A 24,822-nucleotide genomic window follows, 5' to 3' on the forward strand; every position below is an offset into this window, starting at 1 on the left:
CTGATTTATAAATTCATAAATAAGATTGTCTTTCCATTTCATGGTTGGTAATCTGGAAACAATTTTATGGTTTAACTAAATTACAGCAACTGGAAATTTACGCAGCCTTCTCCCATGATGAAATGCTATGAAGTATGTTTTAATGTAAAAAGGGAAAAATATAAAAGAAATGCAGTGGAAGAAGGGAAATTAAACACAACCCTGTCATTTTACTGCAGTGGCAATTTTGCATGATAATCATCAGAATATTAAAGATGCCTGGGCTAATTCCTGCCAACGTCACTGGCTTTAAGGTATTACAGAACTGGGGTAATTACTGTTGAAAAGATGGTTTCAAAAATGATTTCATAAACCATTTTATATAATTCCATAAACCGTATTTATGTGATTAGTAGGTATGGTTAACTAGTTATTTAGTGTCATAAGTCAGCTTGGCTGAATGAATCTTCTGGAGGTCCAAACATAATATGAATAAAAAAATTTCAAGTCACATTCTGAAAGTGCTGATCCTGGTTTCAATGACTACTGCTTTTTTTTGTTTTTACTTTTGGTGCTGAGGATGGAACCCAGGGCCTTGCACATGCTAGGCAAGTGCTCTACCATGGAGCTACATTCCTAGTTATTTTTAATGTTTACTTTGAGACAAGGTCTTGCTAAGTTGCCCAGGCTGCTCTTGAACTTGGGATCCTCCTGCTCAGCCTCCCGAGCGGCTGGGATTACAGGTATATGCCACTGAATCCGGCTTCAGCTTCTGCTTCAGCCAGGTTTCCTCTAAGCCCTATCTCTGTCTGTGACCACACTGCTTGGGGTCAGGGGTGGCTCTCTGTCTTCAGAGTGCAGGGAAAGAAACCGGTTCGGGGAAATATTTTTGGCCAGTGACTCCATTTATACAATTTTTGATTCAAATTTCACCTTTACCAGTTTTTGACGAGGGCTGGGTCTTTGTACCGACCCAGGCCTCATTTAGCCCGAATAAGGTTCTTATCCCATAGAGCTAAGCAATTTAATGGCTATTAAGAAATAGGTCAACGTTGTAGCAAGCGTGAGGCTGGCAAGTCCCCTATACTGAATCCCACAAGATATGCTTTTAAATATCCAAAGGAGCTACAGAGGAGTTGACTGGACCCAGCCAACTTAGCTGATGAGATTAGTTCCCAATCAGAAGCACTAACCTTCCTAACTGGTTACTTTTTTTGAAAACCAGGAGTCAGGAAGAACTCCAATAACCAAGAATGGCCTTCGAAGAGTACTTCCGAGGTGGCCCGCCAATTCACTTCCGATTCTAATATTTTGTGAATTTTTTTTGCTTCATGCTCATGATCTTTCATCTTTCTCCCCTGAGAAAGTGATGAATGGTCACTGAGTTGGTCGGCAGGTATTGCTGTGCCAGGTGTGGATGGGTGCTATGTGCTTCCGCCTTAAACAGAGGAGAACAGAGCCTGGTCAATCCCAGCAGCGCCCTCTTCTCATGATATCTAATTTCCAATTAGAAATCTAATTCAACGGAAACCTTTAGTCCTGGTAGTGCTCCAAGAATCCTCTGTACCTGAAGAGTCAACAGGTTTAAAGTAAAGCCATGCCCTTACTTGTTCATGCCCTGATTCTATGTACAAGGGGAAAAAAACCTGAGTAAAGACATTGTTTTCTGATGAGTCAAACAAAAATCCCTGGAGTCCAAAAAAAAAAAAAAAAAAAAAAAAAAAAAGCAGCAGCAAACCTATATAACTAAACACATGGTTCCAAAGCCTCCCAATAAAATTAACTTATCATTGAAACATTTGGATTTATTGAGGGGATGTTGGTGACTGAACTCTGCTATTTTTCCCCCCTCTCTGCCTTCTGCTTATGGAGAGAGCAGGAAGACTGAGTATATTCTGTATTCCTTGTTGTGACTTCAATCCATCTCAATGTGTCCCCTGCTTCTGATTTTGGAATTACACATTACACATCTGTTAAGTTGGGTTTCAATAGCCAGGAAATTCATTTCCACATCTTTGGATGATTTCAGCCCAGGAAGCTGTCTTCCTCTCTGACACACCTGGCCCGCCTTCTAACGGTTCTTCCACCTCCAATAGCACCATAGACTGGTGACCAAGCCTTTAACAGATAGGCCTTTGAGGGACAGTCCATATCCAAATTATCACTAGCTGGGTGTGGTAGTGCATGCCTGTAATTCCAGTGGCTCGGGAGGCTGAATAGGAGGATGGTGAGTTCAAAGCCAGCCTCAGCAAAAGTGAGGCTCTCAGCAACTCAGTGAGACCCTGTCTCTAAATAAAATACAAAACAGGGCTGGGGATGTGGCTCAGTGGTCGCATGTCCCTGAGTTCAATCCACGGTACCAAAATCCAAACCAAACCAAACCAAACCAAAACAAAACAGAAAACCAACCAACCAAATTATAGCACCTGGTAGGGACCTCAAACTCCCTCACCACCTGCTGATAGGACTCTTGTTTCTAGGCTATTTCCCAGCCTCCTTGTGTCCAGGCTAGACTGGCTTTGCCTTCTGACTATCTGGGAGGGGAAATAAATGAAAAGAAATGACCCCTTTTGTCCCTTCTGTTTCTTCCTACCCATTTCCTTTTGGTGAGGCTTTAAGGAGCTAGAGTAGGGGAATCCTCTTACTAGTCAACCACTTCACTATCTTTTATGCTTTAGCATCTACACAGAGAATGCTTTCTGAGGTTTGCCATTTCAGATTCTTAAACTCTTTTTTTCAATCTTACTCTGACCTTGAATTCTAACTCAGGATGGTTTTACTGTCTATATCTGAAACTCCAAAATCTCTATTAAGTAAAGCAACTTTTTTGTTGGCTTCAGTTCCCTTATTTATACAAACTAACACTTTGCCTGCTTCCTGACCCTACTGCTTCTCCATCAGTCATCAGTATTTCTGGGACAGTCCCTGTTAATTTCTCTGGCTCCTTATTCAGTGTTAGTCAGGCTTATCACTGTGACAAAATACCTGAGATACACAACTGAAAAAGAGGAAAGGTTTAATTTGGCTCATAGATTCAAGAGGTTTCAATTCAGGGTCAATTGGCCCTGTTGCTTTGGGTCTGTGATAGCACAGCACATCCTGGTGGAAGCACATGATGGCGGAGGTCTGTTAACTGCATAGCAGCCAGGAAGCAAAGAGAGAGACATGTAAGGGCCAGGGTTCCAATATCCCATTCAAGGGCATTCTGCCAATGACCTAACTTCCTTCCACTGTGTCCCTTCTATTTCTTCCCATGCCATTTCCTTTTGGTGATGTTTTAAGGAAACAGAGAGGAGCTCGTTGTCACTAGGCAGCCATGTTTTCCCAAGTCAGGAAAGAGACAGTGACCAAACCATCTGAAATGCTCTGAGGTTAACTGATGATGCATGAAGATACACACATGTAGATGTCTGTTTAAAAAGAAATTGGAAAAAATGGAGCCCCATTTACATATATCTGGAGGAAAAAAATCTATTTCTATCTTCATAAATGCACTCGGGCACTGAGATAAAAGCTTCTGTGGGATGCACGTACTAGTAACTGATGGTGTACATTTTCCCAAAGGCTTGGGACTTGTTTGATTATCAACATCAACGTCAGTTCACTTCATTAATCACTTTGGGTGTGGGCGCAGGTGCCTGGGATCCAGAATCTTTCTTCCTTGTCCCAGGCTTCAGATGATCTTGCTTAGGTAGACATGGGTGCTATATCCTAACCAGGATTCTGAGGGCTTCCTATATTGTCAGCACTGTCAACAAGGTACTCCTGGATGATGGAGACAGAGCAGTCAGCTTGGAAATAGTAAATCCTCCTGAGACCTGACAGGTGGCTGCATCATGTAGCCACATCAATGTTTATATCAGCTCAACTCACAAGCAGCTCAGCTAAGCTATGAAACCAATGTAGGTGTCCTTCAACAGATGAATGGATAAAGAAAATGTGGTATATATACACAATGGAATATTACTCAGCCATAAAGGAGAATGAAATGATGGCATTTGCTGGTAATGGATAGAACTATCAGGCTAAGTGAAATAAGCCTGTTCCAAAAAATGAAAGGCCAGATGTGCTGCCTGATATGTGGATGATAACGAACAACAAGGGAGAGTGGGGAGGAGAAGAATGGAAGTACTTGGATTAGACAAAGGGGAACAAAGGGAATAGGAAAGGTAGTAGAATTAATTGGACACCACTTTCCTAGCCTTGTATATGAACATATGACCAGGGCAACTTCACATCATGCACAATCACAAGAATAGGATCCTAATTAGAATAAGCTATATTCCATGTATGTACAATATGTGAAAATCCAGTCTACTGTCATGTATATCTAAAAAGAACAAATAATAATAAAAAATGTGGTAAAATTAAAAGAGCTAACGTGAATAATGCTGGTAAAAATGGGAGCATTTTACTAAAGGAAGAGGGGAAGGAGTGATCTAAGGAGGGCACCAGAACACTGCCTTTTCAGCTGAGGACAGACTGAATTGGCAGGGACACATGGGGAGACCTCATAGGAGGCTACATGGTGGACTGGGTGAGACGGTGGTGGCTTGGACCAGGAGGTCCCTGTGAAGGAAAGAGTTAAGAGCTGGAATTAAGACATCTTTGCATACAGATCTGACTGTATCCTCAGGGTGTTCATATGTGATGCCAGTCAGGAGGACACCAAGGCCTAAGTGACTAGATGGATGGAGTTGTCACCACCTGAGATGGGAAGACGGAAGTTCACTTTTGGACATGCTGCATTCAAGGTGACACCCTGACACCCAAGGGGAGATATAAGGCTCTACTCGTAAGTCACCGAATGTCTGAGTCCCAGTTTCCTCAGTCATCCAACTGGGATACCAACCCCCTTACCTCTTCCAAGACTGTCATCCTACAGTGACGTGGGAAATAGGGGCAAATGATGAAATGAGCAGGCAGGTCTCTTATAACCTGTGTGGCATTATGGAAGGTGAGGCTAGAGCATACCCCTTCATGCATTTAACCAATATCTCTTAGGTACTGATCAGGCACGGTTCAAGGTGCTGGGGATATAGTGGTAAATAAAACAAAGGGTTTGCCCTTGGGAATGTTCATCCTGGGGGCCAGACTTGAGGTGCAGTAAGCATATGTGATATTATATAAGCATATGTGATATTATATACACACAAACATAATATACACGTATATATTATATAAGCTTATCCCCCCTGACAAATATTTTGGTACTGAGCACTCAACCACTGAGCCATATCCCCAGCCCATTTTTGTATTTTATTTAGAGACAGGGTCTCACTGAGTTGTTTTAGTACCTTATTAAGTTGCTTTGAACTCACCATCCTCCTGCCTCAGCCTCCTGAGCTGCTGGGATTACAGGCGTGCGCCACTGTGCCCGGCCAACACATATATAATCATTTAATTGACTGCGCCATGAAATATAAAAGTATATGCGCACATATGCTTATATATAAACACACATTATTTAATTACTTACACTTTTTACATATTTGCCCGTGGTTGGGGTAGGACCAGGGGTGTTGCCATGTCCTAAATGATGATCAGGAATGGCCTCCCTGAGTTGAGGGCATTTGGGTAGAGTCCTGAGGTTGGAGTCTAGTCAGTGGGTGTTTGGTGGGAGAATGCAGAAGCCAGCAGAGACGACAACTGCAAAGTCCTGAGGCAGGAACCTCTCTGACAAGTTCCAACCCAGGATGCTGTGAATGTGGAGCGAAGAATGTGACACAGAATGTAGGAGGTTTGCTACAGTTTGGATCTTGAATGTCTCTCAAAGGCCCATGTGTTGAAGGCTTGGTTCCCAGCCTGTGGTACTACTGGGAGGTGGTGGAACCTTTAAGAGGTGGGGCCTAATGGAAAGAAGTTAGGTTACTAGAATTATGACCTGGAAGGGGATATTGGGACCCTGGCTCCATTTGCTCTTTGCTTCCAGGTCACCATGAAGTAAACAAGCCTCCTCCACTACACTCTTGCCATGCTGTACTTTGCTACCACAGACCCAAAGTGACAGGGCCAAGTGTTCATGAACTGAAATCTGTGAAACCATGAGTCAAAATAAACCTTTTCTCTTTTCGAGTTGCTTATCTCAGCTATTTTGTTATAGGTAACAGAAAGCTAACTGATACAAGGCTGAAGGTCTCAGCAAATAGACAGCACAGGGTCTCAGAAGACTTCTACCCCTCGTTTAAAGGATTACAGATACCCATTGCCTTTTGCCCACCACCCAGAGGAGATAATTTCTGAAATCCAATCGGACTTTGAATTCCAGAATTATAAATTTTCTTGTTGGAAGGAATTTGTTTGGGCCTCATACTTCTTCTCATTATGGATCTATGATCTTGATAGAAGAGAGAAAAAAAAAAAAAAAAAAAAAACAACCCTAGGGTGTGGCAGCCTGGGCAAGTAGGGCAAAGCTTAGCCACACCTAGTCTTATACTCCCAATGCGCACAATTTGACACTCCAGCAGGGTTCTTCCGAGCACAGCAAATGCATCTGGGAAGTCCTCCAGGTAGCCTTTCATCTATTTCACAATTTACTTTCTGTGCAGCCTGTTCTGGTTGGGACCAGAAAACGGTTCCAAGTCAGGGACAAGGACACAATAGTCTCTCAGATCCAAATGGCCAGCATGACTAGATGACTTCATGGTTTTAGATCAGTAAGGCTCTTATTAATAGAGAACTTTCTGGTTCGCAAAGTGCTTTTGTACCTGTTTTCACTTAAACTGCCCAGAACCCTTGAGAAATACTAGTGGCCATCCCCAGATTATAGCCAAGGTGTCTGAAGCTCAGTGAGGCAGGGATTTCTTTGGGAATAACAGCGAATTAGTCTTCAGACCTCCATGCCAGTGCTCTCTCTGTCCTTGGCTCAGATTTGAGTCCTGCGGTGACGTGCAGCCTGGGGTGAGGCACTTCGCTTCCTGTTGCCTCTCCATTGGGTGACTACAGCCTCCACTCCCTAGGGAGAGCCTACACCCTGCTTCATGAAATCACTTATTTTGCATTTTTTTCTCTCTTCCCTGAGGGAAATCTTTAATATTCATGCTCTGGAAATGACATCTCCTTTTTTTTTTTTTTTTATACAGGTACAAACTAGTAGGAAGAGCTGTTCATTCATGTTAGGGCCTATAATTTACCTTCAGGTGAGAGATGGCGTTAGAAGCTATGAGGAGATGTCTCTTGAGTGGTCCTCAGGTGGTTGTGAAAATAAGCTCCCTCTCCCACTCGCTTTTGATCTACAAAATCTTAGAGTGGATGCCAAAGACAAAAAGATAATGATGCTTAGAAAAAAGAAGGAAGATATTCTCTATGTGTGGCCTGTTTCTTTATTCATTTTGTCTTCTTAGTTACTTCTGCATGATGGGGGAGGTAGGGACATGCTATCTTCATCATGAAAAGAATGTTGAGGCAGAATGATGATGAAAATACCTGACTAGCATACCCTGGCCGTAGCACCTTTGGGGTTTCTCTTCTGTTTTTTCTTCTCCAAAGTCAGGCATTGAAGTATTTGCTGATAATACAACTTGGCCTACACAAGAATAGTGGGCAATACTGACTTTTTAAGACTCGCCATTTTTAAAAAATATTTTTTAGATGTTGATAGACCTTTATTTTATTCATTTATTCATATGTGGTGCTGACAATTGAACCCAGTGTCTCACACATGCCAGGCAAGTGCTCTACCTCTGAGCCACAACCTCAGCCCAAGACCCACCATTTTTGAAAGTTAGTTCATGCTTAGACTTGGCTATATTTTTGAATCACATCATTCATTGAAAATAAAGTCTAGATTTCAAATAAGGATGAATATAATCTCCCTGATCTTCCCCCTGAGAGGACAGCTAATCACTACAGAGGCTAACATGCTCTTGGCATTAGGAGAGCCTGAGATTAGGCACCTGCTGTGCCACTGGCTGCTCCCATGAGCCCCATCCCTAGGCTGGGTGGTTGCCATGTTGAATCTACACAAGGCTGATCTTGCCATCTTTTAAGGAGGCTAAATCTGCACCTTCACATTACTCTTCTCTTTGATGAGGCTCTAGTTGGGAAAGGAAAGGGAGCTATCTGAAGCACACAGGCAACTCTGGTTTCGTTTGGGTTTCAGACTTAAGGTCTCTGGTTAACAGCACCTCATGAATGTTCAGAGAAGATGGAGAGGTGCATTTTAATTTGATATAATGAGGGAAGATGATGGATTTTACTTTTGAAAAATTGGTTTAAAGTAGCACAGATCTTGTGGCAGTCATTCTCTGATATTTTGGACAGAATCTCCCCAGCAGTCTTCTGTCAGATAGCAAATATATTTATCAGATATCTATTGCCTGATCTCAGCAAAGAAAGGTCTAGCAAATATTACTTAACCATGAAATGATATTCCTGTGATGGAAGTAATAGCTCCTATTTACTGGTACTTACTTGATATCTGAGACTGGCAAAAGTATCATATTGTAATGTCATTTTTATAGGTACGGTAATGGTAGAAATATAAATTTTGGAGAAAGATCAGTCTGCCATCTCAAATGAGATCTTTTCGTTTCCTTATGTACGTGCCTTATATTCCAGACCATCTTAATATTCTCATGGAGGCTTCTAGACCAGAATAACTTTGGGAAAGTGCTCCCTTTTCTGAATTCTTAGCAATTACCGTCTGTATCACTACTTTGGAATTAATTATGTAGGAGCAGCCCCCAAATTATGGCAGTCTTGTAATTGAAAAGTTTACTTGTACTTTCATTGTTTAGAACTTGCAATAAGTGGTGGTTGGATTTCCAGCTGGCCCACGGAACCCTCTTTAACCTACAATGTATTATTAATCCTATTGTTGTTCGGCATCGTTTCCAAGGAAAATGTGTCCTAACTTTCCAGCTGGACTTTGCAACATTGGAAAAAAATCTCTCCCTGAAGCTCAAGCCTTTGGGAGATGTGCTGGACTGGGCATGTCCTCCTCCCTCCTTCCTGCTTTGCTAGAGACACTGTCACTCTTGAGATGACAAGAAGAACATCCAGGGTATTATCAAAGCCAAAAAAATGCCACCAATGAAATCCTGTTGTAGTTATTTCTCCAAAATGGGTATTCAGTAGGCATTTGGAGCCCAGAAGCTTCCTGTATTTAACTGTGGCATAACTTACACACGTATACTAAACTTTTCATGTTTTATGATGGTCTTCTCAGTTTATGTGCCTTGTGTATGAGAACTACATCTAAGTTTTTTGGTAAACAGAAAAGCATCTAGTCCACAGATAAACCCAGAAGCTTAATAAACATTTATTGATCCATAATTAGGGTTTCCTGAAATAGCAATTCAGGCAAGAGCTGGGTGAGTCGAGTGTTATCAGGTATCCAAACAGACAACCTAATAATTTCAGCCAAACCTGTTAGGGGTCTTTATCATCAGTCATATAGCTTAGAAGCAATCTTAAAAGGATGACCCACAGCCGGCTTCTCTTTTTGTCCCTGAACCCAAGAGGATACACCGCTCTAACACTTTCCTGAAATGGACTTAAAAGTGGCTTTGATACTCTTTTCTAATTTGAATCTTTAAGCCCCCTAATTCTACTCTCTGTTCCAATTAGGTTTACTTTCTCACCACCCCTATTCAACCATATTGTGTTTTTTGGTATTTTATTTAAAAATATGCCTCCTTATCTCTTCAGGCAGTCCTTTGTCCAAGCCATGTCTGTGTATTTTATCTCCCATTAGCATTTAGTAGAGTGCTCAATGTAGGAATTCTTGGTTCTTGCTGTATTCCATGCATCCTATGAAGTAGTTACTATTATTTCTCCATTTTACAAATGAGCACATGGAGGCAGAAAAAAATTCCATAAGTGGTCAAAGACACTGGGAAGAAGTACTAGAACTGGGATTTGAACCCAGGCAGTCTGCCTTTGAAGTCTATGAGAAGTTACTGCTTCTCAATAAATGGTTGCTGGGAGATGGATTGAATTGATGGTAATAACAGCAAGTTCTGTCAACAACGAGTTGCTTTACCAAGAAGTAAGTTATGGCAGAATTGAAGTAATAATTGGTGTGATTCATATCTTATGAATGTCACAATTTGCCTGTATTGAGCATGAGCAGTCTTTCATTTCTCTACTTCATTATGTTTTTTGAAAACTCCAAATTTTTTTGAGCAGTGTTTCTCAACAAGGGGCATTTTAATTTGGTGAGGGGCATTTGACAATTTCTGGAGACATCTTTGACTGTCAAGACTAGGGCAGGCTTGGGACATATTTTGCTCCAGGGGGTCTACCAAAGACCTCTAGGCCAAAGAGGTGGCTGCTCAGCACAGGTCACCCCCTACCCACCGCTCACAAATCATCAGGCCTGAACTGTCAACAGCGCACAGAGACCAAAAAGCCCTGCTTTAGAGTGGTGTCAAGTAGTTAGGAGATCTCTGACGTGGCTCACTTTTGACTAACCAAGAAGGGGGTTGGGGAAGCAATCATTTTTTTTGGGTCATTCAGACTCACTGCTCCCTAGCAGGATAAAGCACAGCTTAGAAAAATCTTCAAAAGTCTGCCAGTCACTGTGGACATTTTTAAATGATAGAAACCCAAATTTAGACTTTCACCCAATCAACTGCTAAACCAAGGATCCATCCCACCTCTCAAAGCTACCATCACAATAACATTTAATCTTCGTAAAATGAGAACTGTTAAAAAGATTAAAAACAGACACACACCACCAGTTAGCATGCAGGTTTGTGAGACACAGTTTTTCTTAGTCTTCCTAACTGACCCAAAACAAGAGTCTCTGCTCACTTAAGTCTACAGTGTTGCAAAAATCCTGAGAGGTCTCACGTGGCTTTTCTTTGTCTAGACACAGGGCAAGAACTTGCTCCTAAGTGAGCCTCTTTCCTCTTTGTTGGATTTAGCTGCGCTAGGTAAAGAACAGTGTAAAAATATGATCTCAGCTCAAGTTTACTGAGTCTGACAAATCATATTCCATTTGGAGGAATCTGTTACACATTTGGAAGGGGAGTTATTAGTCACTTAGCAATGAGCACACTTGAATTTGGAGAGTTATTTCGATAAAGATGTTTTATACTATACAATCCAAGCTACAAACAGAAAATAGCAAAACATACATGTCCTCAAATTTTACAATTCTTGAGGGCTGTTTTATGTGCCCTGGGTAGAGAGCATGATGCTGTTTAATTAAGTCATTTCATAACCTCATGCACTGTCCGCCACAAGCTCTCTCCCTCTGCATCTCTCCTAGGTTTTCAGACCCACTTTCCTCTTGAAGACCCAGGTGAAGGGTGTCACTCGGGTACAGCCACTTCAGCACTCAAGGTTGTCTTACTTCTAGAAGCTCAGACATGAGAACTGCTGTCCTGAAAGTCAAAGTGGTTGTGATCTGTTACTTTACCCCAACGTCCATGGGCTCCTTGGAAGAAGAACCCCCCAAGTCACATGTTATACCATACACTCTGTGTTTTTCAGATCTTCTAGATAGAATGGGTCATTAGTATACACTTATTGAAGCACCTTCGAAAAGAGACGGCAAATTCATTAGAAAAAGGCCCGCGACTAAATATAAGAATCAAGATCGAGCCATTTAGTCTTTAGCTCTTCATTTCCATGTCAACTGCGTGTTCCTTCAAGTAAGCTACGGTTGGGTGGCTCTTAGGTATGGACGTGAAAGACTTTTTCTCTGATTACTAATGTCCTGCAGTTATTTGGGCTATAACATGGAAGTGCTCTTTGGAACGGTATTTGAATCCAGCAGTGCCCAGAAGAAAGCAGAGCTACGAATTTCTCAGTCTCCCTCCTGTGTTTTTGTAGCTTCACATCTTAGATGCAAAATTTCACTGAGAGTCTCATATAAAAAGCACTCTAAGATTTATTTGCTTTTTAATATTATGAAATTGCAACAGAAATTGGTTTGGCACTTTATACCCTGTACTCGTGAAGTTAGACTTTAAGGGGTTGAACACTCTTTAAAAGTACTTATCCAGATTAAATATTTCTAAAATAACGTCATGGGATAAGCAAGACAATGGACTATAATTTTGTGCTTCAGTAATTGTTTCTGGTGTTCTTATTTTAATTTTTTTTCTTTGACATAGTACTCAGATGCATTTTTTTGAAAACAAAATCGACCAAGAATGTTCTCTTCCTTCTTTCCCTACTTCTGCATAATTGTGCTAATATATTAGCTAGGGCAGTTATGTTTTAAATGGCATGTATATATTTAGCAGTATAATTATGCAAATTCTACCATGTTTATTATTGTAAATATCCTTTGGGAGCAGTTACTTAGCATCTAGTCCTGAAACAATTTTTCAAGGATTCTGGTTGAAATGCTCAGAATTCACTCCTGAATTTACTTCTTTGCTATATGAAGATGGGGCTCATGGTTCTCAGTCCCAAGAAAGAATACTACACGGTAGTAAAAAGTATAGATTCTTGAACAGGTCTGAACATTTTATGCCACTTCCTGGCTCTGTAACCTTGGGCCAACTACTTAACCTGTCTGAGCCTCAGTTTCTGCATCTGTAAAGGAGGGATGATGTTAGTACGTATCTCAGTGGGTTGTCAGGACAATTACATCTCCTGATGTGTACAAACTACTTACATAGGCTTGCTCGTAAAAAGATAAAGTAAATGATAACTGCCTTCAACAGTCATATAACACCCAGCAACCCTGCATTTCAGTCCAGTCACCAAGCTCTCCAAGAGTTCACTGTCAGATTCAGAGGGATAGCTGGAGAGAAGGAAATGGGCACAGGACCTATGCGTCTCCCTTTGTCCCACCTTCTTTCCTGTTTTGGTAGCAGTGGGGAGATGGGTAAGGAGACGAAAAGCCGAAGTTCCAGAGTTCAGTTCTTTTGACTAGAGAGTCACTATTCACTCTTGGCACTTGCCCGGCTGAGCTGGGATGGAGGTTAGTCTTTTACTAATAGCAGCTCTTAATACAGAGGGTACATGAGCGTGTGCATGTCTGTCTGTATCTGCGTCTCTGTGCTTATATCTGTGTGTTCATGTGTCTGCTCGCATCTGTATGGTATGTGCATGTATCTGTGTGGGTCTGTGTATCTTTGTGTGTTTATGTGGTATACATATATGTGTATCTGTGTGTGTGTAGTTATATATGTGTATGTCTGTGGTTTATGAGGTATATGTGTGTGTTTCTAAGTACTGTGTGTATATGTATATGTCTGTAGGTGTCTGTTTCTGTGTATTTGTATGTGTTTGTATATACAGGTGTGTCTATGCATTTGTGTGTCCATGTGCATGTGTATGGGTGTGTTTATGTACATGTGTGTGTCTGTTTAGGGCTATAAGAGAGCGGAGTCTAGCCAGCCCACATACGCACAAGCACCCCAGTTCTACTCTTTGGAGTCAAGTTGACTAACAGGTGAGGAGTCACCCAGCCCGATGTGTGAGATAAAAGTCTTCTTTTGGGGAAGGGAAAATGTGAAAATGTTAAACTACATTCATAATTATAATCATATGTCAGAATATGATGGCAATAATGGCAGTGCCTTTTAGGAGAACATTAATCTTTTTGGTCCATTTTTTCAAATATTTTCTGTTCTACATTTCTACTAACTTAGATTTTCTGAAAAGCTTTTCTAACATGTAAAACAGAAATCCACAGAATTTTCTAAGATTTGGAAAAACGTCTCTGAGGTGGGCAACTCCTCTTTAAAAAGAGAGTGGAGGTCTTAAAAGAGAACAGCACTGAAAGCTCCTGTCCTTCTAGTCTTTGGTCAGGGAGCTGCATAGGGAAGACCGCAGTCTGCAGAAGACTCTTGTTTGATTCTCTCTAATAACCAAGTCCCTGAAAATGTGGCTCAGCAAAGCCCTGAAGTTGTCTGCATGTGGTAACCACATGGATGACACCCCGCTAGGCACTGGGAAGGAGGCACACACCACTGTAGGCCAAAATGTATTCAAACCCAGTGGGTGGACCCAGTTTAATATGATCATGGTGGGATGAATGGTCTTGATCCTCTGATCCCCACAAGGTAGGCAGTGTGGGGAGGTGTGGAAATGGTGGGATGATAGGGAAGATGGATCCTGGCTCTCAACATTATATCCGGGAGATGGATTCTTTTTATTATCATTCTGGACTAAATTCTTGTGGCTTTAAATTCCATCCTCTAGTGATATGCCACTCCTCAATCTACATCTCATAGCCCACTACAGGGGACACATCTGTTACCCCTTCCACAAAGAACACAGTACAAGCTCCAGCCCATGACATGTCTTGGTAGATTCCTCTCCAGCTGTGACACTGGTCTGTTCCAGCCAGCCACTGTGGGCATTTATCCCATCCCCTTCACTGTCTGGGATTATGAGAAGAGTCCCTTTCTTTGATTCTCTGAATTTTACTTCCTAAAAACTTTGAAAAGGAGAGAGTGAATACTATTTTCCAATCATTAATTTTTCTGAGTTCTGCATAATCCAGTCAATCACCACTGATGTTTTTTAGCCATGTGAGTAAGAATCTGTTGTTGCCTTAATGACCCCAAAATGTTCATGTTCATTCTTGTTCCATTCTCTTGAAATCTGTCTCCTGTGAGATTCCTTATGACTGAACAAATAAGGAGGGACAAGCTTTTCATGATATTTTGCTAAAGGGGACAGGACTGTCTGATTTCTGTGTGAAAACATTGAGGTAGAGAGTTCACATTCCATTCACAAGTTTGGTCTTCTTTTTATAAGGTTATATAACAGTAAGTGATAATGCCATTTTAGGTGAGGAACAGTGGTTCTAAGAAGGTTCTGAGTGACTGAATATCTGATTCTTATTTTTTATACACCTTGTGAATTCACATATGAGGTCAGATAAAAATTCTTCACTTCTTTGGGCCTCAATTTCCTTGACTAGATTTTTACCATTGTAATTATATGTTGGCTTCCTTCAACCAATTCAGGTTAGAGAAATTCCCTCTCCCGAAATTTGCTTTTCTGTTATTACTTTATAAATTTTGGAGGGGTTTCAAAACATGAGAAGAAGGATCTGCACTGGTAAATCATAAAAACATATGTATATAAAAAGAAATTTAAATACCCAGAGTGCTTCGTTCACTAGAAAAGTTTTGCTGATTTTAGCACCATTCCTGAGTGAATATTAAATCTAAACCATTCTATGTTCATGCAAATTCACATTTTATCATCCTACAAGACAGGCAATGACACATTCTTTCCATTTCCCAAAACCAGATGAGAAAACAAAATTGCATTCTAAAGGAAAAACACAAATTGCCACTGCAAACAATTAAATCCCTCACTCCTTATTTTCCATAGCAGACCAATTATTATGATCTCTTGATCTATTTCTCTGAACAGTTATTGCTAATCACAATTTTCTCTATGTGATTCAGATTTACATTAGTGATAATGCTGGCAAGACCACAGTCCAGAGACCTGCTGGACTGATGTTCCTTGTGGGTACACCAGTACTCTTTATCATGGCTACTGTGTACCTCACAGGACCCCATTGATTCAGAAGCTCTTTGCAGAGAAGGCCAACCGCAGATGCCTCTCTGTGCCCTCAGCAACACCTGTACTGTACATGGCTGGAGCTCGGCATTTGTTCTCTGATTTGATTTCTTGACAGCCCTCCCTCAGCAACACATGAGCATAGACCACCCATGGCTACCCTTCCCATGCCTTACCTGGTGTCTCTGTCTTTGGGGATTGTAGCAGTGCTGTAAGCAAAAACTTGCTTCTCAACTAGAGGAGGGCCAAGGTCCACAATGCCAGATAATCCTGGAGCGTTCCGGGGCTTTTCGAAATACACCAAGGTGCCTGGCTCCTTTTTAAAGGACTGGCGGCTGGGTGAGGCCCGGTCTGGCTGCATGGTGTGAGGGGGCCCGTGAGCATTATGATGTGCGTGCATGTCTATCATTCTCAGGTCACTGACTCGGTGAGGAGAGGCGGGGGGTGTTTTGGAGCCCAAAGTAGGCAAGTGGCTATCTGGATATTTCCTTGATTTCTGTCTGTACAGCGACTGCTCCATGTGCATTTCAGCTTGCATGGAGGGGTTACAATAAGCACTCGCCGACCGAATCGCTGTGCGGTGATATGCAATGATGTGATCAGGGACATCCAGGGGGTGTCCGCCGTGGGAGGAGGCTATGCTCATCCTTCCCTCATGATAGAGGTAAGGATCAGCATAGAAACCCTCGTTTCTGTACATTGCTATGTTTTTACTGCTCATGTCTTCATCTGGCTTGACGTCTCTCCTTTCCAAGATGGCGCTTGGGCTTGGTGAGATGGATCTGGAGACTGGCAGGCTGGAGAGTCTGTCCCGGGGGATAGTGGCATTGCCAGGAACAACCATGGGGCGAGTGCCCCCATAAGGAATTCTGGATGGGGAGGGAGGCATGGAATGAGGCACAGGAGTGGATGGTGGAGAACTGGGAATCCCATGGGGTGGATGAGCTGTGGATCCGGGTCGAGAGGCACCTGGGCCATCTCCTCTTGCATAAACAATTTCTCTCTGCATCTGAAAAATAAATACAGGAATCAGAAAGTCTACTTTGAGATTTGTGTTTTTAGAGACGTCTCATTGTGATACTGTGGCTTCCTTGACATGGGAGTCTGAATAATGTCCCTCTCTTATAACCTGCCCACACCCTAGTTCCTGGAACCTGTGTCTATGTTCCCTTACAAAAGGGACTTTACTGATGTGATGAAGTCAAGGATGCGGACAAGGGAGATTATCCAGGTATTCTCAGAGGAGTCACAAAGGTCGTTACATGTAGAAGAGGAGGCGGGGGACTCAAGGTCAGGGGTGAGCTGTAATGATGGCAGCAGAGAGGGAAAGACCAGAGGTGCTACACTGCTGACTTGAAGATAGGAGGAGGCATGAGCCAAGGAATGGGCATAGCTTCTAGAAGCTGCAAAAGGTCAAGAAATGGATTGTCCCTTTTGTCTTCCAGAGAAAGCGTGGCCCTGCCCACAGGTTGATATCGGCCTGTGAAACTCATTTTGGAATTCTCACCTGTACAATATAATAAATTGGTGGTGTTTCAAGCTAAGATTATTTTCCTCCCAGTGCTGGGGATTGAACCCAAGCCCTCATACATGCCAGGCAAACGTTCTACCACTGAGCTACACTTGCAACCCTAGAGTCATCTAAGTTTTAGTATTGTTAAAGTAACCACAGTAAATGAACGTACCTGATGGAGAGCACTCAATGCTGTGAGGTTTGGGGACAAAATACTGCAGTGGTTTGACTTTTAAAATCATAGTTTCTTAGACACTCTTAATAAATGTAGAACTATGGGTCCATAGTTCTGAAGTTGTTTTGTAAACGTGTCCTGGACATGTGTTCCTACTATTAGTTCTGGGAAATAGTAATCATCTTTTCCATCTTTCCAAGATAATACAATCTAGAGATATAACCAGAGAGGCAAAGGAGATCCCTGGGGGAAACCTGGAAGTTCCATTCGTCCACCAGCTCTTTATTTGGGCCTATGTGAAACCAGCACTGAGAAGCTGGGGGAGGGGACAGTGATCCTGGAGATGACAGTAAAATTATAGTCAAAACTCATAGATGGGAGGTTGAGGGGTAGAAGAGGGTGAAAAGTCCAAGCAGGGCACAGAGAAAGAACCCTAAGAGTACACTGAGCTGCCGTGTGGTGATAAGGAGCCTTCTGGTGCAGCCATTGTGACTGAGGCTTTGTGCCTGGTTGTGTCATTCCCTCCCACAGGGTCTCCCACTGACTTCCCCGTAGGAAAGCAATAGCTGAAGAATGAAGTCAATGGGGACAAGGGAAATGAATTTGTAATTTCAATTACACTACTATGTTTAGTAAGGGCCAGCGTTAAAAAATACAAATGAATTCAGGATATAATAGTTTGATACATTTCCAAGAGATTACTATTAATTTAATTTTAATATTTGTATGAATTTCCAAGAGATGTGACAGACAGGAAGAATATAAGTGTTTACAGAGGGGTTGAGATAGTGGCATGAAGAGAGAGAAGAGCCCCTGAACAAACAAGAACCAAGATGTACTGCCAAAAAACTAATGACTGGGAAAGCAGTAGGGAGAGTCCTCAGAAAACTTGGAATGGAACCACCATTTGACCCAGTTATCCCACTCCTAGGCTTATCCCCAAAAGACTTAAAATCAGCATATTACAGTGACACAGCCACAGCAATATTTATAGCAGCTAAATTTACAATAGCAAAGCTATCGAACCAACCTAAGTGCCCTTCAACGGATGAATGGATAAAGAAAATGTAGTATATATAAATACATAATGGAATATTACTCAGTCATAAAGAAGAATGAAATTATAGATGGAATTGGAGTCTACCATGCTAAGTGAAATAAGCAAATCCTTCAAAATCAAAGGCTGAATGTTCTCTGTGATATGCAGATGCTAACATACAATAAGGTGGAGGGGAGGGAAGAATAGAAGATCATTGAACTAGATAAAGGGGAATAAAGGGGAGATGGGAATAGGAAAGAAAGTAGAATGAATTGGACATCACTTTCCTATGTTCATATATGAATACACAACCAGTGGAACTCCACATTACGTACAGTCACGAGAATGGGAAGTTACACTCCAAGTATGTACACTGTGTCAAAATACACTCTACTGTCGGGTATATCTACAACAACAAAGACTAACAGTTGGCTGATGGGGGAAAAGCACAGAAAAAATAAAGGCAACAACAAGAGAAGCTTGAAAATGAAATGGATCCCACAGTCTTAGATACAAAGTAATTAATTCCTTATCACATAAGTTCATTTGTTTAGTAAACTACATTTACTAAGCACTTAGTAAGAGTCAGACATTATTCTAAGATATAGTTCTGAACAAGCCCCTAAGTTCCTGCCAGGGAGAGGCTGAGATCTTTGGTACGAATGGTTGGACGCAGGGCAAGACCCAGTGGGTCTTCCACAGCTTCCTTATCTTGACCCTGGGAGGATCCTGCCATCTAGAACCCTGGGTAGGACCAGGAAGTTCCACCTATTATAGAGGATTTCATAATGGAAGTCACTGATTACAAACACACAAGGTTCACATAGGCAGCAACAAAATGAAGCCCTCTGAGCGCTCAGTTCCTGAGCACCAGCACGTTGGCTTCTCAGCTCCCTTTGGGGCTGTTTCTGGGGACCCCACCCAGAGCATGCTGGTTAATCATTCACAAGCACAATTTATCTCCACTCCTCTCACACTGGGTTCCTATCATCACAGGCTAGTCTGCTCTCCCATCTCTAAACCTGACCTGCGATGTCCTCAGGTTGTTCGCACCCCCTGGAATTCTGTTCATGTCCTCCCCCACGTGGATCCAGATCTAGGCCTCGGCTCCAGGTGCCCTGGTGCTCCTGTCCAAGCAATCCTCCCTCTGCTCACTTGACACCCTCATGACTCAGGTGTACAGGGCTGCAGACCAGGATGGCCAGTCCCAAGGTCACTGTGGGATAGTATATCAGAATGGTTCTCATTCCAGAATGGCTATAGCAACCATGTGACAGAGGTTTCATAGGAACTCAGCACAGAGCTTCTATGAACGTCTCTCCCACTCAGTCTTCTACAATATAGGATTCAGTGAAAAGAAAGGTATGGCTCAGCAGGGCTTCAGAGGTCAGGAAATGTGAGAGGCCCTGGCTCAGCCAGCAGTGGATATCTGACTGGATTCTCTGTGCAAGCAGACCAAACAATGCAGTGATCAACTGAAATGAACATCAAGATAAATTCATCATGTTGACTCAAACATGGCACTGTCTATAAAGCATCACACAGTGCCCAAGACAAGTGAAGAGCAAATGGCAGGTGCTCTTGTCGTTAATGTTATTAATACCCCCATGCCTTGCTCCTGTCTGAAAGAGAGAGAAAGAGAGAGAAGAAAAAGAAAATTAACACCCCCCCCCAAAGATTCCAAATGTCTAGAACCCCTTGAGATGAACAATAGTTCCAACTGAGCTTGTCCCTATTCTCTGTTCCCCTTTCCCTCTTTGTTCTGCTTTAGATAACATCTTGGTTTGGGGAATACTGACTCTAATTAACACAGAGTGGGAACCTTCCTCTTTCTGGTACAAGACTAAAAAAGAGCCATCCAGATTCCAGGGAGTATAAAACTGTCTAGGAGATAAATAATATTAATAAAAGAAAACTAAAATTAATTTTAATTAATAAAAAGTTGAATACATTTTTTAAAAACAGTAGAGATATCTGGATGGGTATTTAAAAATATGTTTGGGGATATGAAAAGAAATGGTTAGGAGTTATATTTTATAAATGAAACATTAAAAAATTCTCATTAGGAAAAAATTCATTAGACTTTCCAGTGGCATGTGTAGATGTGATCAAAAAGAAATGTAACAGGTAGTTAAGAATAACTCTGTGACACTGTGTTGTAAATTCATATGGGGAATGTGGATGATAGTCAAGATATCTAACAGTCAATATTCAGTATGGCATGGGTACCCATCAAGCTCAATGGGACTTCAGCTAGTGAGGATGATCCTGGCCAACAGCGATTGGCATGGTGTACCTGGTGGTAATGCTGTGTATCGGCCCTACATGGTCCACTTCAAAATAATATTGCCATCATCCACCAGGGTCACAGAATAAATCTCTGAGCTATCCATAATGGAATTGAATATAAGGATTCAGTTATGAGAGAACAGCTGCTCTGAGCATCAATGTTTCTATCAATTAAGTGATGTAGAAATTGGAAGCCTCTGGCAGAATGGTCGTGTTGGTTTGCCAAGTGATGACTGACTTCCTAAGACAGTTTTAATAATTTCATCCTTGACTCCAGAGCCCAAGAAGACAATGACATGATTATCCCATTAAGTTTTGGGAAATAGGTTTTAAGCCTACAACTAGAATAACTCTTAAAATGAAATACCCTGGATTCCTACACCAAAAGATATGGACCAAAGACAACTCGCTCTTAGGGTGTGTCAAAGTACTGGAATATGATAAGAGAGAACCTTCTCCAGGTCTTCCGTGTGATCTCCCAAGGAGGCCACTTGCTAGTCCAATAAAAAGTGGACTTCCTTGACTTTGCAGGTATTCGTCTGATTGAAGCAGATAATGAGTAAGAGTCTTATAATTCATAACTTAAAACAACACCCGCCTTTCAGGCTGGTGTTCTTCCCATGTCAATACTTCCTAGAGTGACACACCTATGCAGTTTTATTTCATTTTGCTTTTTAACTCTCTGGGTAATGAGTAAAGACATGACATTAAATACATACTGAGGTTTTCCTGTTCTAGTAGTCAAAAAGTCAGACCTCCTTGGAGAAAATGATACTAAGCTTACAAGGTAAAATAAATAAACAAAGCACAAAACACACAAGTCTGAAGACACATATGGAATTGCCATTCACCTTCATATATCTGAATTTATTCTCCCATCAACCTCTCTTATGCCACTGGTCTCTAGCAATCATCTCCCTTCTCTTAGGAAGTTAAAAGTATCTGGCTATGTTGTATCATTGACACTTTCTTCCTAGAAAATTTGTGAGATTTAAATAATTTCATTTTATAGCAAGAAAAAGATGACCTAAACACAAAATAATGATTCTTCTGAATTCAATACAGTTTTGTTTTTCCCCCTGAACCTAAGCTCAGATAGAATGCATTCAATTTTCTGGCAGGGTAGGAACCAGACTATTCTCCCTCATTCATATGATTTTCTGGGGTTTCATCTTTCCTTCTTTCCATTACTGCCCAAATCACTAACGTGTCTTGGTTGTTTGAGCCCTTCTGGTTTTTATAAAGAGGAAAATTTCCTCCAGAGTCTCGTCACTGTGGACCCGGGTAGAAGGCTATTGTCTCTGCCTATAACACTCGGTTCAACATGCTGTTTGCCCTACATTTCCAACAGTCTAGGAAATACCCTAGATGGCTTCCAATTAATTATTTGAAGTTTGAGTTAGGGATTTTTATATACAGCTATATTTCATTTCCCCAAAGCCCTGTATGTCAAAAATATCACTCATTTAGAAGTTTCTTGAAGGTAAGAAAGAACACCTTAAAATTGTTTCTGGGGGGAAAAAAAAATCTAGCATGAAATATGTTTATCTAACAATCATTTGGGGAAGCTGTCTCATGTAATTGTGTCTCTCTGTGGAACACTTAGAATGCAGAGATATATGCTTTGCAGAAAGGGAGTATTATGTATAGTTTATTGCATTTCAAACCCCACCCTTGCAAGACTAGAATTCGTAAACATACCACTCCATAAGACCACACAATGAAGTAACTGGAGAAAAGGATTCTTATGATATACTTTGATCCTGGAAGAATTAAAGCCACTTACTTTTTCTTCAGGAAACCACCTGTATAATTACGCTGTGAAAAAAGCACATTGGCTCAGCTCCCGGTTATGTGATCCCTTTGTTTGCTGGCTTCATCTAAATTCTCAGTTCCACTCTCAGATATCTTAGGCAGCTTCCTCTTCTGACGGAATCAACACAGAGGACGCGGAGATCCTAAAACGTTCCCCAGCGTGAGTGTCCACAACCAGCAAAGACCATTTACTTCACCTAGTCCTCGGAGTGGAGCCGCCACAGGCATGGGTAAAAAGTAGCCCTCCCCATGATAAGCCAATTTCTCCTCCCCTTGGAAATTAGTCACTGAATAACCTCAGCCCACATCCAACCACGGGCTACCGCACGGGTGACTCAGTCCTTCAACAATTGCTTACAGGGAAAACACACACCAGCAAAGGAAGTCTTGAGAGACTTAGGTAAATGGGTTAAATCAAGAATATCTCACTGAATCAATTCTCCCTAAGTCAAACAGGATCATTAAAACGAGCAAGCCAACAAACAAAACCATCAGAAAACCCAATCTGCCTATCACTTCCAAGGAGCAACTCTTAGATCACTTTTCTGTTAAGGGTGCTGCTCGGAAAACCTAGACCAGTACCCCAAATTCTGTCTGCGGCCAGACTTCTGAAGTTTGGGAATGGGCGAGTGAAGGCAACCCGAGTCTCTTCCCCTGCTTCATCATGCTGAAGGGAAAACATGGGCGATAAGGAGGCTGTCTATTAATTAACCAGCCTGGCTTTACTAAGCTGAACTTTGGGTAGCAGCCATTCACCAGACCTTCACAACGCCCGGCAGGCAAGCAACTGCAATCGAAATGAGAAGGCAAGAGAAGGAAGCCACAGCTACTCAAAGAGGAGCAAGACACCGGAGCCCAGCAACCCCACCCAAGCAAGATGGAAGAGGAGCAGGCAGGGCATTCTCCAGAGACCTCCCCTGCACACTCGCTGTCAGCACAGACACTCTCCCAGGGGGGCCGGGACGAGGAAGTGCGTCTCTACAACAAGAAGTGGTTTGTGCAGCTCTCAGCCGAGGACAGGTATTAACACAGAGCTGGCAAAAGGTGAGGGAGACGGAAGCGTTTCCTTGGCTTGCAGGTAGGCTGTGTTTAATCAACGTCATGCTTTCTGAGCCCTCGGGGACTGAGTGGCACCCAGTGGCTCTCCAACTGGGAAGGCTGTGACAGGGAGCTCTGAATGCTGGGCTGGCCTCATGCCACACCCAACGACCACGCTCTGGGCGGCCTGTACATTTTTCAAACATTTTAAGGTTTTTGGAGGTTGTTCTTGCCGACCAAAAGAATTCCATGACGTCTCTTAAGTCCGAATCCAGTCTGTGTTGCCGGCTTCCTAAAGAAACTGTTTACTGCCACGGGACGGCTTCGTGGCCATTAAAGAAAGGGAAAAATGGGGCATGTGACATCGCCTCCCTCCCAGGATGTCTCATTAGAAACAATATTTGGATGAAGTGGTTGTGACAGATGCCACCTAAGAAGTGGGGAGAGTAGAAGGAATGTGAAAACCCTTGTTGTGATTTTTTTAAATCTAATCAGCAAGGGTTTGTTATTTCTCACCAGGTCACGGGAGGCACACGCTATCGGCCCCCGAGGCATCTGGTATACATTTGGCAGGTTTTGTTTCCCCAGTCACACGCGGGCTTTCCAGGAAGGCAGACGGATGCAGGGGCTGCCTCCCTGGAATGATGGAGCCATGTCTCCCACGGTCCCCGTTTTATGGCAGGAGGGGCCCTAAGGAGCATGGCTCTTGGGGGTTCTGTTGACCTGCCATCTGTAACATGTAGGACTGTGTGTGAAGGATCTGGGGCCCTGTCGTCCCTCACCAGGAAACAGAAGCTGTGACCTCTCCGTGCTGTTGACCCATGAATCACGCCGTGTTCGACATATTATTCCATGTCATACGCCCCAGAGAGCAGTGGCTTCTCCGCCCCAGAGAGCAGTGGCTTCTCTGACCCCGAGAGCACGTGAGTCAGTGGGTGCCATGTGAGAGGAGGTCTGGCTTACTTCTCCCACTTCTTCCTTCCTGCCCTGTTCAGAGCAATTTCCTTTCACTTTCAAAATGCTCCAGGGTGCTGTCTGCACCGAGCAGGCATGGCTTCCTCATTACAAGGGCAGTAATTCACTGTCAGGAGTTTGAAAGCCAGCCCAATCCTGCGGTGAATCAGGATGAGTTAAATGCTCTCTAGTAAGCATGAAGCTCACCCCAGAGAGAAGGGAAGTTCAATATCCCAAGGCCCCAGAGTAGCAGCTAATGAACCAGACACGCTCATTTCCCCAGCAATATCCTGGTGCCATACATGGGACCTACCGGCTTCACCCGAGTGGAGCGTGCTCTCCAGAGAAGGGCTTCCTCAGACTCACTTCTTACCAAAAAGTTGGTTCAGTCTGCATACAGCCAACTCCCGACAACCCCATGCTCTGGTCTGATTACTTCACCAGACCCTTCTCAGCCCTGCCTACCCTGGGATGCAACAGCCTTGTCAAATTACTCTTTCCCAGCAGCGCATAAAGTGCCCTGCTATTCATTTTCCCTCTTCCTTTCATTGACCAAGGCTATAAGGA

The 24,822-nt window shown here is 42.6% G+C and overlaps 1 protein-coding gene across 27 annotated transcripts in view; it reads right to left on the reverse strand.

The window, feature by feature from the left end:
- KIAA1217 overlaps positions 1-24,822 on the reverse strand; it is a 796,647-nt gene that overhangs the window by 51,697 nt on the left and 720,128 nt on the right. For 26 of the 27 annotated variants that reach the window (XM_079106261.1, XM_079106268.1, XM_079106277.1 and 23 more), the window contains one exon: positions 15,609-16,441. In XM_079106261.1, the coding sequence (XP_078962387.1) occupies positions 15,609-16,441 (833 nt within the window). Of the gene's footprint in view, positions 1-15,608; positions 16,442-22,234; positions 23,053-24,822 lie in introns of those variants that run through there. The other variant, XM_079106269.1, reaches the window with a different exon arrangement.

The sequence above is a fragment of the Sciurus vulgaris genome, assembly GCF_902686455.1.
Source record: "Sciurus vulgaris genome assembly, chromosome: 12".
NCBI lineage: Eukaryota > Metazoa > Chordata > Mammalia > Rodentia > Sciuridae > Sciurus > Sciurus vulgaris.